An 18,401-nucleotide genomic window follows, 5' to 3' on the forward strand; every position below is an offset into this window, starting at 1 on the left:
ATTTAACTGCCAAAATCACAATGCTGTTATAACAAATCTATGGGGAGACTACACTTGGAATACTGTGTACAGTTTCTGGTCACCTCCCCTCAAAAAGGATACTGCACAGCTGGGGGGAAAAAATTCAGAAAAGAGGGAACTAAAGTGATCATGGGGTTGGAGTAACTCCCCTGAGGAAAAATAAAGGGATTTTAAGTTTGGGGGGGGGGGGAGATGAGTGGTGGGAGTGGGGACATGAGAGCGGTGCATAAGATTAGGTGTGGCATGGAAAAAGTGGCAGGCAGAAAACTCTCCCTATTATATAGTACTAGAACTCAGGGGAAGCCAATGAAGCTGAATGTTGGAAGATTCAGGACAAAAGAAAGTACTTCTTCACATAGCGCATAGTTTAAACTATGGTATTCGCTCCCACAAATGTAGTGATGGCCACCAACTTGGATGGCTTTAAAAGAGGATTAGACAAATTCATAGAGGATCAGGCTATCAATGGCGTCTAGCCACAATGGCTATTTTCTAACTCTACAGTTGGAGATAGTTGCTGGGAATCACAGGAAGGGAGAGTGCTGTTGCACTCAGGTCCTGCGTAGGGGCTTCCTATAGGGATCTTGTTGGCCACTGTAAGAACAGGATGCTAGATTAAATGAGTCTTTGGCCTGATCCAGAAGAACTCTTCTTATGTTCATTACAATCATGACACTCGAAGCACTCTAGCAACTGCAGAAAAGGTGGGACAGAATTTTTAAAAATGAATTTTTGTAGCCTAAAGTTTTAGCCCAAATAAAGGCATAAAGGGGAAAAGAGGTGTCCTGTATGCTGACTATTTCCAAAACTGTAAAAAAGGGAAAAAAGAGTACTATATTAAAGAAGGGAAAGGATAAGGATTCCAAAGAAGCCATGCCTGCATACTTATTGGACTTCTGCTCATGTGATGGATACATTCACCCAGATGGTCCCTACTCTATAGTAACAAACATCTTCCCTAAAATTTACGTGCCTGAGTATTAAATACCTCTGGTTGCTTGTTTGCCTGCAACAAAATATCTTTATAAAAAACCTAAGTCCTTTAGGAAACGTCTTGCTCACCCTGCTGCCCCTGCGGCGTCTGTGAGATGATGAACTGTGCTGGTTGCAAGTTGGTTGTTGGATGCACCAACACAAACTGTTGCAGGTTGAGATTCTGTTGTTGGAGCTGCTGCAGGTGCTGCAAATCCTTGAAGAAGCAAAACGAAATTAAGAGTTTTTTAAACTTAAACAGTCATTCCCTCCCCTTCAAAAGCAAGACAAACCTATTAGGAAAAGAACTGTGATCCCAAATTCTTACTCTGCAAACACAGGGCATCTGAATTTAATAGCACATAAAAAAATGAACATATACTAATTCATAGAATCATAGAATGACCTGGAAAAAGTTGCTAACGTGAAGGAACAACAGCAAGTATTGATTTAAGGATGTAGTCCTCCTCTTGAGGTTTTCAGCATATCATCAATTTCACTAATAGAAACAAAATTTTAGCATCAGCAAATGTTGAAGTTTTAGGCTGCCACGGAGCTCTGCTTGTCCCCAGGCTCCTTCAGTTTTTGTATCTGCCCTCCGCAGGTGATGGGGGCTTTGGTAGGAAATGACTAGTGCAGCCATCAACAGCTCACCAGGCTCATCAACCCTGCTCATAAGGAGACCTGCTGGAATTTTATGCCAGCTGCATCATACAAGTCTTTGCTTTCTCATACATCTGCTTCCAGGCAAGCAGCAGCTACAAAACAGTGGTGAGAGAAAGTACATGCCATCTCCTTCCTCTTGGCCCTAGTCAGCCCCACCCACAGAAGTGAATCCCACAATGTTTATGTGGGGACATATTCATCATATGGGAGGGGGAGGGGAAGTAAACATGGAACAATATGGTGTCTGGGCAGTAATCAACCATGTTTCACACATCAGAGAATTAACTCTCGGAATCCTACTGACTTGATGGCCTTTGTAGGTCTGGTAAGAAGCCAACAGACTCAAAACACTAGCCCATTGTACCAGCATGATAAAAAAAAGATAGCAAGAACTTGAGTAGTAAGAACATATTGTGAAAAATGATAAACAATTTCCTCGCAGCATGCTAAATTGTGTTTTGTTATGTACATTATATCTATCAGGATGTGGTATAATTTGTATTAGCTCTGTAAACTGCCTTACCAGTAGGTGAACAGAGAGCTATAAACACTATATAAATGTTTGGAAAAAACCCTGCTAGCATTTATTCCATTTATTCATATTCTCACAGAAGATTTCTTGCGATGATCGCAGCTAGAGTTGTGTGTGTAAAATCCGTTAAATATAATGATGTGTCTGAAACGGAGATCAGGTTAGTGAATCAATTATTCAAGAACAGGGCTATAAAAACAAACAATTATTTGGATAATGTATTTATAATAGTAATCCAAACAAGCTAAGCAGGGCTCTGTTGTAAGCGACTGATGAAGTCCATGTACTCCAATTTGCAGTGGAAAAAGTGACGGACTTCAGAAATATATATATATATATATCAGCAACCCTATAAGGTAGGTTAAGGTGACAGGTTAGGAAGTGGTCCTAAGTGACCCAATGAATAGGTAACTGAACTCAGGTCTCCCAGGTTTAATTCTAATACTACACTGGCTCTCAACTTTCATTTTTGCTCCTTGTGACCATGATCTACCAGAATTATTAACTATATAGGCCACTCAAAAGCAGAGTTCACATGGAGACTTGCAACTAGAAATAAAATAATGAAAAATTCATTAGCAATTTTATGTGTGTGTGTGTGTGTGTGTATGCAGCATACAAATACAAGTCCAAGAAATTTAACTTTACATTGATTTCATATACATCTCAAAGTGATTCATACCATACACTAAAAATCACTAAGAATAGGCTTAAAAACAATATACAAATCAACTAAAGATAGGCAAGAAACCTAGTTCCCATCCCTACTCACACCCAGCTGGAAAACCTTGCTGAAAGAAGAATGTCTTCAATTGTTTCTGGAAATTATAAACAGTGGGCACCTGCTGTATCTCAACAATGATCCTGTTACACAAACAGTCACACTGAAAACCCTGCAACATATTGTCATGGCTAGAACTTATGATATTTTTAGGGTTTCAAGAACAGCCCCTATTGCAAAGAAGTAACTTGCTGGGCATATGGAGAGTAAGGCAGTCTCTCAAATAACTTGGTCCAGAGATGCTTAGGGCCTTATACATTAGTACCCAAATCTGTATTGGCTGCCTGGACTGGAAGCAGCTTGGCAGCCAATGCAGATTCCAAAGACAAGGAGATATATGCTGGCAGTAGTCTGCCCCCACGAATAGGAGCATACTTCCAAGCACCTTGTTTATGTCGGCAGGCTGCAAAAACTGAAACTGATCTCACAAAAAAGCTTAGTGGATGACTGGAAATCTCACTTGGAGCTGCATAAATCATGGAATCAAGTACATTATGGAGGTGAGTGACTTCATTCTCTAAAGTGTCTAGAAAGCAAAAGTTCCTGGGGGCTCCTGAGCTCCATTCACTAATACAGGGGTCCAGAGCCAACAGACCACTCTGAAGAACTCTGCTATGTAGTTATTCAATGGTGCAATGGAGACAGTGAAGTAGGCCCTCCTTGCTGCTTTCACTACTGCAAAGTAGGCATGATTATGTGCTCTAACACAGTGTTTCCCAACTCTGGGTCTCCAGCTGTTTTCAGACTACAATTCCCATCATCCCTGACCACTGGTCTTGCTAGCTAGGGATGATGGGAGTTGTAGTCCAAAAACAGCTGGAGAACGAAGGTTGGGAAACACTGCTCTAACACAGCATTTGAGAGGATGCTCAGAAGGAACCATATCCATGGCCCTCCACATCTCACCATTCCCCAGTGAAACGAGGGCCTTGGCAGCTTTGCCTGTTTCACCCATCAGAAAATAGCTATAGCATTCAGGAATCCCTAAGTGGTCTACCCTAATTGGTCCTCCACCCCTGCAGGGGGGAACTGGTGTCAGCTCAAGCTTCACCAGGAAGTGGTCTGGTGATGACAAAGGGGGCACAGAAACACCTCCTCATTTCCAGGCATCCAACCTCACCACCAGGAGCAAAAACCAAATCAGGAGTGTGTTCTGCATTGTGTGTCAGGTCAATGATCACTTGAAACAGCCCCATGGTTACCATGAAGTCCTGAGTTGGATCAAGAACCAAACTGCATATGCGAGTCTTGTTCAGATTTAACAGCTGAATCATGGTTTGGTTCTTGTGAACAGCTTTGTGCCCACAACCTCCCTTCAATGTCCTCTCTCATTTCTGGGTTTGAAATACTACATGTTATTACTAAACCAGAATTAGAAACTCATTTCAAACCATGGTTGTCTCCAAATCAGAATGGGAAAATAATGGTTTGCATAAACTTTAATTTACCCACTTTGGATGTCACACCAAATTGTGGCTTGCAAAAATCAGGAAATGAGGAAAGCAAGTGGAGTGGAAAGAGCAAGCGATCAAATGTAAAAACTGTTTATAAGAGCCAGATTATTTGACCTGAATGTTGCCATGCCTGCATTTTATAAAAGGAAACTTGTAGCTTTCTGTAACAGGGATGTGTGGTCTTTGGAAATCAGAGGACCAAGCAGACTATGTTACCAAGGTATTCAAAACACTGCCTTGTGAGCCCTTATTCAGTTGCACTGCGAACAAAAGAGTAACAAAAGAGACATATTAGGGCAGGCCAACATGATCAATGGTTTGAAAGACAAAGCTCACCTGTGCAATTTGTATCGGTTGAGATAGAGGGATTTGTGTCATGGGCGTTGCAGCAGAAGCTGAGATGGTGGCGCCTGCAGCATTGTGCTGCTGACTGGCTGAATGCTGCACTGCAGCTGCCAGCAACTGTGCCTGTGCCTGTTGTATCAATAATTGCTGCTGGGCTGGTGTTAACGTGAGCTAGGAACAAGTTTTAGGACAGTAGTTAATAGCATGAAACATCATCCCTTTTACAAACCATCGCTATTTATTTCTGACCAGTTGCCTTCAGACAAGCCACCGTATACAGGGAGCAGATGTTTATTCCAGGTAAGATAAAAATCAACCAATCTATCAACCTATATTTCACCTCATCTAAATGGTACTGGCATAAGCATTGTATCATTGTGACCACTGCATTATTGTGGCACTGCTTCAATATTAATGTGAAAAAGGTAATTAGCTAGCAAGCAATGGAAAGAAACAGCACTGACAGGAAATAGCAAGCAAAAGAACAAGCCATCACTGACAGGCTTTGAAAGGAAATTTACACCCACCAGAAGCAGAAGCGATTAGCCAGATGAATGAGAAATAGCAATACTGGCTGTGGTTACCAAACAAACTGATAATACTCCAGCTGCTTCACATTAGCATGAATCCCTGGCATGTTTCATCATTTCCATTATGCCTTAAGATATAGCTGAGGAACATGTGCACCATTTGTTCCCCTCCAAGTCAACCCCCCTCTTCCGTCTGCCTTTTTGTTTTGATAGGATTGAGCTGGTAGGTTGACATCTCTGCAGGTTTCCAAACACACATTATCTCTATGAAACAGGTGGCGTTAGACTCCCTTCGATACATGAATATTCTTCCCTGTTTCTGTATAGAAAGAGCCCTTACCTTCAAAGACCTGGATCTAGTTTCAATGTAGCAAAGAGCAGTTAGGCAAAATGACATTTAATGTATATGGACTAATTTTTACTGTATGCTTATATAAAAGTGCTGTAAGTAAAAGCCATGAAAAAAACTGTATTCAGATTACAGTAAAAGCCCACTACATATGGAAAACAGCCATTTGTAGAGCTTTAAGGCGAAGGATCTGGCATAAATAGAAAACACTGCCAGTCAATACAGACAATACTAAGGTAGACAGACCACTGCTCTGAGTTGGTATAAAGCAGTTTTCTGTATGCCTATAAATAGAACTAAACTCAAAGCAGTGCCATTCGATTTACATATTACATATACCTTTCAGAGATAAATAATATAGGGAGAAAAGTTACAGATAGGTAGCCGTGTTGGTCTGCCATGGTCAAAACAAAATAAAAAAATTCCTTCCAGTAGCACCTTAAAGACCAACTGAGTTAGTTCTAGGTATGAGCTTTCGTGTGCATGCACACTTCTTCAGATACAGCATATCGTGTATCTGAAGAAGTGTGCATGCACACGAAAGCTCATACCTAGAACTAACTCAGTTGGTCTTTAAGGTGCTACTGGAAGGAATTTTTTTATAGGGAGAAAAGTCTCTGATTAACTGCACGTCTCAAATTTTGAAAATAGCAGAAGTCATTTATCAGTTTTTAGTCTCCCAAGTTGTTGTAGCATACTTTTTTTTTTTTTTTTTTTGGCAATTGAAAGAAACACTGATAGCTTACATTAAAAGTTCTCCATCCAATGAGAACTGTTAATAGGTGGATTTAAACCTCATTTTGTTTGTGTATGGAAAAGGAAATTTCAGCAAACTTAAGAGTGTGGCTATATCAACAATAGCACCAATAGCACTGTGGTAAAATGGTTGATCAAATAGTCATAAATATGACCAAGACATTGTAACAGCAATACTAACTTCTTTTCCCTCTTCACTGTGACTAGGAGGTCACAGAAGAAAGCAAATATGGAGCAAGACAGGGCTCAGTAACCTTTTTCAGCCGTGGGCCGGTCCACTGTCCCTCAGACAATGTGGTGGGCTGGACTATGTTTTTTTTTTGGGGGGGGATGAACGAATTCTTATGCCCCACAAATAACCCAGAGATACATTTTAAATAAAAGCACACATTCTACTCAGGTAAAAACACACTGATTCCCGGACCGTGCACGGGCCGGATTGAGAAGGCGATTGGGCCACATTTGGCCAAGGGCCTTAGGTTGCCTACCCCTGGAGCAAGACAAACACTCCCCCCGCCGAAACTAATCTAAAAGAAGAAATTTGCTATAATTTGTTGACTTCTTGAATCAACATACTGTGTTAAAAATTACCCTTATACTCATCAGCAAAGTAGAGAAATAGCATCTGATATGGTAGGTTTCATATTGTATAAATCAGCTTTCCAGATAGATTACACAGCAATAACCACTATATCAAAAATAAACTACTCCCCATCTACAATTGTATCAATTAATTTCTAATATATCAACCTGATTTCTAAAAGATAGCGGTGGCAGGATTAACAGAGCCTCCCTAGACAGAAAGTTCAAAGATGGTAAGCCTCAATAGAGAGGGTTCTACTTTTGCTCCAGAAGACAACTTTTCTCATGGCATGGGGACATAGCACAAGGTCTCCTCCTGCAAATCTCAAGAGATGTGGCAATTTCTCCAGATAGGCTGAACTCAGACAATATAGGCCTAGAAGCAAACAGGTCCATGGACTGGGATACCATAATCCAAAGCATCAAGTGCCACTGAGAGACTCATAAAACCAATAGGGAGATTTTCTCTGGCCACATTCACCTGGAATGATAAAGCAACAATCTACTCTGTCTAATACAACAACATGAGTTGGTGGCTCATTACAATTCACTTGGACTCATCTTACCCCAGTGATCTGTCCTCCAGCCAGCATGAGCTGGGTCTGGGGTATGGCCGCCTGTACTGAAGGCTGCTGGGAAGGCTGGCTTGGCTGCTGACTGTCCCCAGATTCTTCATTAGGTTTAGTCTAGGAAAGAAAATATACAAGCTTTTGTAGAACAGAATGGGTATCAATGTAGACACAGCCATTTTCATAGTTTATTGTAATATAAAGAGGGATGATATTAACAAGATTTTTGGTTATCAATAAGATAAAAAGCTGCTTATTTTAACAACTTGTTTTCATAGATAACAGGTGGGGGGAAGAAATGCTAATTTGGTATTGTAGCCGTAAGCCAATATTTCCACGTTATCAGAATGGAAGAAAAAAACGCTGCTGTTACTTCAAATCATTAACAAAAACAGGGGCTCAATTGTAGTTGGAGAGGGCCTCCAGACACAGGGCCCCCTCAAAACACATATACATATGTTCAAGAAAATTTCCTATTTAGTGCTTGATTTGAAGGCACGGCCTTTAAAGTTTCTAAGCTTTCCCAGTCATTGCCATACTACAGACAGATCTGCACACACATGTACCAAACTGCCCAATTCCTAGTCAATGTGAAACTCAGTAATCAGTAGCATGCAAGTTTTGGATTAGTGCAGGAGATTTTTCTTTTATACATTTTATAATAATTCATAAACATAGTATTTCAAACTAAACAAGGTATTAGCTTGAAAAACTTTAGATGCTGAATTGCATCCAGGAACAAAAACAAACACTCACCGTACATCTTGTCTCTAAGAAACAGAATTTGGTATTTATATAGGCAAACACAGTTCATTTATTTAAAACCATCTTATGAAAGATGAAATTACTGTAGCCATGAGGGAAAAATGCAAGTGAGAAAGCACATGAAAAGGAAAAACAAGGAGAGGGGTTTTATGGTAATTAAAACTGCTTATGCAGAACATTAAAATTCTGCATAGATTTGCATATTTTCCACCACCTGTTTTGGGGACTGCAGAGCCGGCTAATTAACATAGAGGCTCTGATTAATTCTGCCAGTCATTGAGAGATAATTACAGCACAGGACTGTAAACATTCTGCACTGGAGATATAGCCTGTTTGCCAACATCTCTCTCAGGGACTCAAAGTTTGCCATGGCAACCAAGGCAATTTTCAGCCTCTCTCTTTTAGAGAGGAAGGTCACTATCTCGCCTCCTTTCAAAATTATCATATGTAACTAGGTGCATGTTCTAGGGGGTTTCAAGAATGCCCTACCCTAGTTCCTTAGCACTCATAGAGAATGACGCCACTTCACAATAATACTATTTTCCTTCCCCTTTGATGCATTGCCTGAATATTTTAATGAAAGGCAGTAAGCAGTAGATTATAACGCTTTAAGGCATCCTACACCTTCCAGTTGGGATTCAGGCCTCATCATGGGACTGAAACTGCCTTGGTCGCGCTGGTCGATGATCTCCGGTGAGCTAGGGACAAAGGTGAGAGCTGTTTCCTAGTTCTGCTGAATCTCTCAGCAGCTTTTGATACCATCGACCATAACATCCTTCTGGACCGTCTACAGGGGCTGGGAGCTGGGGGCACTGTTATACAGTGGTTCTGCTCCTTCCTCCTGGGCCGTGTTCAGAAAGTGGTGGTGGGGAATGAGAGTTCAGACCCCTGGGCTCTCACTTGTGGGGTGCCTCAGGGTTCTGTCCTCTCCCCCATGCTTTTCAACATCTACATGCAGCCGCTGGGAGAGATCATCAGGGGGTTTGGGCTGGGTGTTCATCAATATGCGGATGATACCCAGCTCTACCTCTCTTTCAAATCGGAATCAGTGAAGGCAGTGAAGGTCCTGTGTGAGTGTCTGGAGGCGGGTGGAGGATGGATGGTAGCTAACAGATTGAGGTTGAATCCTGACAAGACAGAAGTACTGTTTTGGGGGGACAGGAAGCGGGAGGGTGTGGAGGACTGAATGGTCCTGAATGGGGTAACTGTGCCCCTGAAGGACCAGGTGCGCAGCCTGGAAGTGATTTTGGACTTAAAGCTGTCCAGGGAGGCGAGGGTCAATTCTGTGTCCAGGGCAGCTGTTTACCAGCTCCATCTGGTACGCAGGCTGAGACCCTACCTGCCTACAGACTGCTCACCAGAGTGGTGCATGCTCTGGTTATCTCCCGCTTGGACTACTGCAATGCGCTCTATGTGGGGCTACCTTTGAAGGTGACCTGGAAACTACAACTAATCCAGAATGCGGCAGCTAGACAATGGCTCCCAGTACATTTCTGACAGTTCCCTCACTGCGAGAAGCCAAGTTACAGGGAAGCAGGCAGAGGGCCTTCTCAGTAGTGGCACCTGCCCTGTGGAATGATGGATGACTGTATTTTAATATTTTGTTGGAAGCAGCCCAGAGTGGCTGGGGAAACCCAGCCATATTCACAGGGTATAATTTTTTATATTTTATTATTATTATTATGCTTAAGCAGTCAGCTGCATCTTACAGAGAACAGAAGAGCAACCAGTTTCAGATTTTAACTATAAATCTTTATTATTATAAAGGAAAACCTGAAGTGATTAAAGTAAGGCCATGCTGACCATCTTATTTCAGCTCCAACTCTTGGGAGTTTTTCAAACATCTTTTAATGTCAAACAGGACTTCTGTACTGAACAACATTTGTTAATGGCTGCCAAACTCTCCCACTGGTATTGCAAAAAGAAAAGGAGAAAGAAAAAAAGGTTGATGCAGACGCAAAAGCACTTACCTGTACATTTAAGGACTGGGCAGCAGCCTGTAAACTTGATCCAGGGAGCTGAACCTATAAAAATGATGTACTTTTAAAAACACAAAACTGGAGAGAAGTAAAATAGCCGAAAAAGAAAGTTTTTCTAGTTTTCGAAACACCTAAGACCACTGAGATAATTAGAATTTTAAAATATAATGCATTGATTCTGATCTAATGCCAGACCATGGTTTGCCCTAACTATAGCTTATACTCCAAATGATAATTTGCATTCCAGAGGTTCAGCCAAACAATGATTTGGGGTTACTTTCTCCTCCTGCCTTTCCCAAGAATCCCCAGATATTATCCAAACAGTGGTCTCTTCAAAGATCCTTTAGTAAAAGGCAAAGGATTTATATGATCTGAAGAGAAACCAGAGTATATGAACTTTTCAAAAATCCTGGTTTGGTGGACATTCACAAACCATGGATTGATGGCTGGTGGTGCTACAGGCATCATGACAAGCCATGGTTTGGCAAGCTATCTGAACTATCCTGCTCCATTTAAAATCTTTAGGTGGAATCTTAACTTTGAATGTCAGTTTTTTACAAACAGAAAACTTTTGGGAGTAGCCACAGTTTATCCAGATTTTGAAGGTGCAAAGTCAAGTGAGAAAAAAGGAATGCAACTTTTATGAAAAGGTATTCCAAAACAGATATGTTGTTAGTCTGCACTCCATGAGCTGTGACACAGTACTAATTCAACACTACCTTTTGCATAACCCAGGCAAAATAACAATAAAAGGAAGTGTTATGCCGTGTCTTCAAATGGTTCCTACATTTCTGGGTTGGATTCTACAAGATTACAACATGCCATCTGTCACCAAGCAGGCAATTTGTCTCCAAAAAAGCTCCTATCTCCAGTGCCAACATCCAGTTTAATCTTTTGCCCTGTAGTATTCTGAGATAGCAACCATATTAATTAGAGAAAGGCTTCCAAAGCATCATCATGCACAGCTGTCTTAGAGAATTGGCTAGGTTAATAAACTACCAGTTTTTGGCCTTTTCAGCTCTTTTTGCAGCGTAAGCTTATGAACAAAGGCCTCTTAGGTACTGATTGCAAAGGCCTAAAAGCCCATTTTAACCAAAGCCTGAGCTGAAGTTGCTCCAAAGCAAAAACTTTCTGCTGTAAATAGTGCCTTGCAAAAAAAAAAAAATACTGCACAGGGATGGAATGATAAGGTGACTCTGGCTCGTTTTACCATGGGAAACTGCCAATTCAAGATAAACATATAAACACAGTAGCCACTTCAAAGTTCAAGATTCATTATACCCTGGCACTTGAGATTTAAGAAATATAGCACGCTAAAGTCAAAGACAGCTGTATGTTATCTTTTAGAATTTTTTTTATAAAGAGATGAACGAAGTATTAAATAAAAGTAGTGGCTGAATCAGAGAAGCTTGAGAAAATAGAACAACTTTCGGTAAATATGTGTTGCTGCCTTTGAAAACTCTATAGCTATTGGCCATAAGGAGACTAGCTTCAGCTGCTCGACATGAACGCTGCTCAGGGGTACAGAAGGTTTACAAACGGCCTTTTAAGTTTCAAAATTAGTCAGCATGCAAGAATTAGGGGCAGAGGGTAGTATACACTCTTGACAGGCAGGTGTTTGGTCGAGAGGGTCAAACCATTGGGTCAACTGTTGGACTGTGCATGAGTGATAATGATATGTGAAAGGCATGCATGAAGAGTGTTATAGAATCAAAGAACTGCAGAATTGGCAAGGACCCTGAGGTTCATCTCTTCCAACCCCGTGATGCAGGAATAATACATGACAGATGACCACCCAACTTCTGCTTAAAAATATCCAAGGAAGGAGAGTCAACCACCTCCTGAAAAAGTCTGTTCCACTGTCCAACAGCTCCTACTGTCAGAAAGTTTATCCTGATGTTTAGTTGGAATCTCATTTCTTGTAACTTGAAGCCATTAGTTTGGGTCCTAACTACTTTAGCAGGGGAAAACAAGCTTACTCCATCTTCCTTTATATATTTGAAGATAGCTATCATATCTGTTCTCAGTCTCCTCTTTACCAGGCTAAACAGATCCAGCTCCCTCAATTGTTCCTCATAAAGCTAGGCTTCCAGACCATTTATCCTCTTGGTCTCCCTCTTCTGAACATGCCTGTGCATATTATGGCCATCATGTCAGCATCACCATTCACCAGCCTATCTACTTTCCTCTTTCTACACACACATGCACACACACGCACACACACAAAATGCAAGCACACTCCACATTAAGGAACATTATAGGAACCAAGGCAAGTATAGAAAGATGAAAGAGTGAGCAAATATTTTCTTTTATTTATTTTTATTCCCTAAGGCTGCTAAGCAGCAGCAGCAGCAACAACAATGGAAACAACATAATAAAGCACACAATTTATACAGCAGCATCAAGCAGCACAGCAAATAAATTTTAAATGATGCGGAGAAAAATATTTCACTACTCAAACCTAAGTGCAATGAAATTGCATTGGCTATATTAGTAGCTCTTAATACAATAACCAGCACTTTTAAAATGGGCTTTGAAATGAACTGGAGGCCAATAAAGCAGAAGCTACCTGGGGCGGGGGGAAACCTTTGGTATTTTGCACCAACTGATTTCTGAATACTTTTCAAAGGCAGCCCCATGCCAAATGCAAGTAACGCAATATGAAAGTGATTAAGGCACACCTGACATGTGTAGAACATAGCTAGATCTGCTTTCAAATGGTTCCTACTGACTTCAAATCGGGTAGATAAGCTGAAGTCTCGGTGTCGGTTAATAAGGGATCATATCTGACCTCTTAAGACACTGGAACCAGCAGGAGACATGTTTTTATCTCTGTGGTGTTTCGCCTTCATGGTATCCATAAGTTCATACCCTTCTTTTCTACGGTATTCATTTATTGCATTTATATACTGCCTTTTTACCAGGGTGCCCAGGGTGGTTTGCAATTTACGATATTAAACATAAGCAAGCAGTACAAAATATTCACAGGCTGACTTCGGGAGCAGATGCAACTATCTTCTTGGCCTGAGTTTCCTGTCTGATGCCTTTTCTCAGGGCATAGTAGGTCCAATGTTCCCTAGTGGTTATGTGCTACCTAGCCTGGGTATATAAGTAAACGGCTGCCATTCATTCCTATGAAGAAGAGTATAAACCAATTTGGGGACAACAAACCTGCCTACACCCACAACAGGAACTTATGGGAAGAATGGTATGCCCCTCCTTCAGGCAACTCCAAGGTTATGGTGGACCAATGTTTCTCATCATCACTAAAACAAAAACAAAAACCCAAAGCACCAGATTCAAAAGGGAAAGAGGCAACACAGAGCACTACTTAAGCTCCTCTTCCCTACTTCAAATGCAACACCTGAGATGGGTGGGGGATGGAAACATTTTTCATCTGCTTCTCAGAGCCTGGAAACAATGTTTTGTTTAGGGAGGAGAAGCAGCAGGACTTGGAAACCTAACTTGCCTCCACCAACTCAGTAGCTGCTATGATAGACAAAAAGAGTAGGCAGAGGAGGTGGACAAAGGGCTGGGATTCTCAGTTGCTTCCCTCTCCCCTCCCCAAGCTTGAAAGACTCTTATGGAGTCAAAATCTAAGACAGAAAACACATTAGTCACAGTCCTTTCAGATTAGATGACTTTCAAGTTTTGTCAGGAAATCAGCAGGCAAGCATACTTCCAAGTACAGTGGTACCTCGGGTTACAAACACCTCGAGTTACAAACACTTCGGGTTACAGACTCCACTAATCCGGAAGTAGGACCTCGGGTTAAGAACTTTACCTCAGGATGAGAACAGAAATCGCCCGGCAATGGTGTGGTGGGCCCCATTAGCTAAAGTGGTACCTCAGGTTAAGAATGGTTTCAGGTTAAGAATGGACCTCCGGAACAAATTAAGTTCGTAACCAGAGGTACCACTGTACTCTGAGGAAAGGACTCCCCGCCTGCAGAACTTTGCCCAGCCACAAATACCCAAACCTACCTGTACAGCCTCCTGAACTGCTTTTGCCTGGCTATAATGTATAATGAAGTCTGTCCATGCCTCTTGCTTGCCAGAATGAATGATATTGGTGAATGGGTGGGGTGGGATGTGAAACCACAGGCTTTTGTGTGGCTGGAAAGTTGCCTGCTGTGTGAAGGTAAGAGTCCCATCAATTGCTCCACCCACTATGTCTCTACCTACATCTGCCTGTAGGCCTACTTGCCAATGACATGCAACCCCCATTAAGGGAACGTGGCACTCGGGCTGAAAAACTCCTAGGTAAGAATATTCACATTTCTCAGAAGAAAATGGAAAGACAGACATAGAATGGTGAAAACAAGCTCTATTTTCCAGATATGCCTACCATACAGGTTGACACATAGAATGATAGCTTTGAGTCTTTGGAAAGCCATTTGAAAGTAGCCTACTAGTCCCATACGGTCAACTGGTCCCATCTATTATCCAGTTGTACAAAAAATGTCCATGTACTGTGAAATTATGTTTTAGGTCACAAAGACCTCTAAATGGCCATATGAGACACTGTGCAATGTGGGCCTACTCAGAGGGCCTGTAAATCATCCTTTCTTATGTTGAGATAGAAGACACTGCTGTTCTTTCTAAAGCTTTGGTAGCCTCTATGCATACCTCCAAAAGAAGACACCAATCTTGCACTACTTTGTTGTTTCTGGTTTTGCCAACATAGTGCGGAGAGTGAGGAACCCTTTATATTACCTTCCAAATTTCAGAATAAAAAAACAAATATTTACCTGATGAAGGTGTCCAAGGAAGGCCTGGGCTGTAGATATTGCCCCCGCGGCAGGCACAGTCTGTTTCTGAAAGTCCAGGCCATTTGTCTGTGTGCCTGGGGATGCAAAGAAAGATATATTCTATTAAAATTCCCCTCAAAAGTCAAGTCTGAAAAATCTGTAGATTCATTCACACTTTTGTTGCCAATTTATCTACATGTCAGCAAGAGCAGTAATTCAGGGCCAATAAACCTAAGTCACCACCTTTTCACCTTATCGCCCCCCCTGGTCTCAACAACCAACTGGCAGCACCCTCAAGACATGTAGAATCAAGTAGAATCAAGACACGTGTTATGTTGGGGGGGGGAAGAAAAGGGGCTAAGGCTATATTAGAAAGATTTAGAAATGTTATAAAGATGAAAATGACAAGTTTAGCATGAGAGTAAATACTGGAAGAAAAGGATAAAACAAAATCTAACATGGCCACCCAAATTATGGGCTTGAAAAGAACATGAATAAAAATACCATTGAGGTTAAGGGAGAAAAGGATAAGAGGAATGAAAAGAGATTAAGAATTTAGCATTGCTGAGCTTAAGTTCAATATGATGCTGGGTCATCCAAAATGTGACAGGGAAAAGCTAAAAGGTTGGCTTATGTCTAACAATGTAAGACCGAGACAGCATGGAAGCAAAAATAGTATTGAATGTTGTCACTACATAAATTATATGGACTATAACAATATGTAAGCTCTGGTGTAATCCGACCTCATGCCTTCAGAAAGAAGAGGAGGGTGGGTTTTGTTCCAATACTGGTATTCCAATTCTAGAGGTTACCAGAGACAGAAGTTAGGCTATCCCTGTCCAGATAGGGGCACAGCTGAGCCACTAGCCAAAGTGGATAGAAGGCACTCTGCACCACCAAGGTCACCTGAGCCTCAAGTGACACAATGGATCCAGGTGTACCCAAGAGCAAGTCACCTCCCACCCTCAAGTCTATGGAAGTGCCCACTAACAGTGCCTTAGTCTAATCCAGAAAGTGTTTCAGTTTATTGGCTCTCATCCACTCCATTATTGAGGCAATACAATGGTCCAGCACATCCACTACCACACCTGTAAAGAAGTACAGCTGTGTGTCATCAGCATATTGCTGACAATAAACTCCAAAACTCTGATGACCCCACTTGTGTAGATGTTAAACAGCATGGGGAATAAAATCGAAACCTGGAGAATCCTGCACTGAAGGCTCTACAGGGCCAAAGGGCACTCCCCAAGGACTACCTTCTGGAAACAACATTCTAGTAGGACCCAAACCACCACAAAGTGGTGGTGCCATCCACCCCAAACTCAGAGAGCTGCTCCAGAAGGATACCATGGTCGATGTTATTAAAGCCACTGAGAGGTTCAGAAGAATTAACAAGGACATGTTTCCCTGTCTCTCTCCTGACATAGGTCATCATACAGGGCAACCAAAGCTGTTTCTGTGTTGAAACTGGGCAGAAACCCCAACTGAAATGGAGCTAGAAAATCAGTTTCCTCCAAGAGTGCCTGGACCTGATCTATGACTACCTGATCAAGAACCTTGCCCAAGAAGGGGTAGTGGCAACTGGCCAGTGATTACCAGTAATTTCTGAATCCAGGGAGGGTTTCTGGAGAAGTGGTTTTACCACTGTCTCCCTCAAGTCGGCAGGGACCACACCCTCTTGAAGGGAGGCAAGAATCACCTTCCTGGCCCAGCGAGCTGTCCCCTCCCTGCTAGTTTCTATCAGCCAAGAGGGGCAAAGGTCCAGAGCGTAAGTGGTCGTGCTGACCAATCCATGCACTTTGTCCACATCCAGGTATGTTTATTTTAAAAAACCCTGTTCACTGTATTATTCGGCTTCATACTGTACTTGTTTTGATAAAGGAAGAGTCAATATTATGTAAGTTGCTATGCCTTAAACTCAGGATAGTAATAACATTTTTAAAAATTAAAAATCTGATTATAATAATTTATTATAATAGTGATCTCAATTGTTGGGAGTGTTGGACCTCATGCAACTATGCATAGGACGACTTACAGACTTGGGAGAACTCAAATTCCCCTGCCCCCTAAAACAGTGCAATGAGTTCTGAAAATGCTCAGGATACTGCACAGGATACTGGCTGAATGGTGGGAGAACAGAAAATTGGGTGGTTGGTGGGATACAACAGGGTATCCTGGAAAGAGGCATAACTGGAATGCTGAATACAGCATTGCAAACTGCTGCAAACAGCAATGCAACAAATTTTGTTGCAGGTCCACTTCCTTGTTCCAAATATATGACAATATATCGGAGCAACGAGCAGGGAATTTCCCTTAGGAACATTTGGCCAGAGCCTATAAAAAAACTGCAATGATTTCAAGAATTAGGACATACTAGTATTAATGTGCTAAATAATCAGTTTTTAAATTACACTGATTTAGAAAGTATAACTCTGTGGAATTATTCTATGGAAACAAAGACTGGGGTAATAGCCAACCAAGTCATACACAGAGTAAACTTAATGAAAACAATGGGCTAAGGGTATCACCCTAAAAGTTTAATGTATCAGTCACTGGTATAGAATTTTAATTCTATCATTTGACCTACTAAAGAGGCAGGGAACTGGATCTAGCTGGAGGACCAGTAATAAGTATTAAGCCACAGCTTTTCACCTAACTTTGTGTTGCACAACGTTCTAAAAAGTTTCTTCCCCATCTGGAATCCCACAGGCTCTGAGACTGCTAGTTAGAAACCATGTGTGTGGTGGTTGTCTAATGATGTGGGGGTTCCTGCTCCATTGATGACTGCTGCTTTTAGGAGATAAGAATAAACTACTTGGGGTTGTATTTAAACCTGACAGAATTAACTACCGTTTCCTCCCACACACCCCATTTTGGGGGTTCTCCTGACTCTTCAGAGAAGATCTGGGGAAGGGGCAGATGGAGGAGGGGGTTTCTGGTTATGCTAGAAGCATTGCTAGTGCAATGATTTAGTTGAATACAGCCCCAGGCTTTCCTAGCAGCAATCATAATCATGTGGATGCAACCTAAAAGGCAGTTAAATTGACATAATGCCAATCTTCCATCATGGCCACCAGAAGATAACTACAATTTATTGAATCATCTTGGCTCTTACAACCTTGATAAATAATATCCAACAGCTCTAGAAAACTGGCTGAAATCTCTCCTACAAAGTACACAGCTGTAAAAGCAACATTACAGTATACCCTGTGTTATTTCTCTAGTAAAAGAGCAACTCACCATGAACGCCTCCCTTGTTCTCTTATCATGACAATGGTGCCCACCTGAGAGGTGCCGGAACTGATTTCCGGTCAGTTTGGGCTGAAAAAAAGCCCTGTGTATACCTTCTC

At 41.7% G+C, this 18,401-nt stretch overlaps 1 protein-coding gene across 9 annotated transcripts in view; it reads right to left on the reverse strand.

The window, feature by feature from the left end:
* Positions 1-18,401, reverse strand: part of POU2F1 (POU class 2 homeobox 1) — a 100,266-nt gene that overhangs the window by 26,579 nt on the left and 55,286 nt on the right. For all 9 annotated transcript variants that reach the window (XM_081858473.1, XM_081858472.1, XM_081858467.1 and 6 more), the window contains exons 3-7: positions 15,052-15,146; positions 10,293-10,346; positions 7,555-7,674; positions 4,763-4,942; positions 1,084-1,210 (exon numbers count right to left, since the gene is read on the reverse strand). In XM_081858473.1, the coding sequence (XP_081714599.1) occupies positions 1,084-1,210; positions 4,763-4,942; positions 7,555-7,674; positions 10,293-10,346; positions 15,052-15,146 (576 nt within the window). The remainder of the gene's footprint in view (positions 1-1,083; positions 1,211-4,762; positions 4,943-7,554; positions 7,675-10,292; positions 10,347-15,051; positions 15,147-18,401) is intronic.

The sequence above is a fragment of the Podarcis erhardii genome (genome assembly GCF_964252035.2).
Source record: "Podarcis erhardii genome assembly, chromosome: 4".
Lineage (NCBI taxonomy): Eukaryota > Metazoa > Chordata > Lepidosauria > Squamata > Lacertidae > Podarcis > Podarcis erhardii.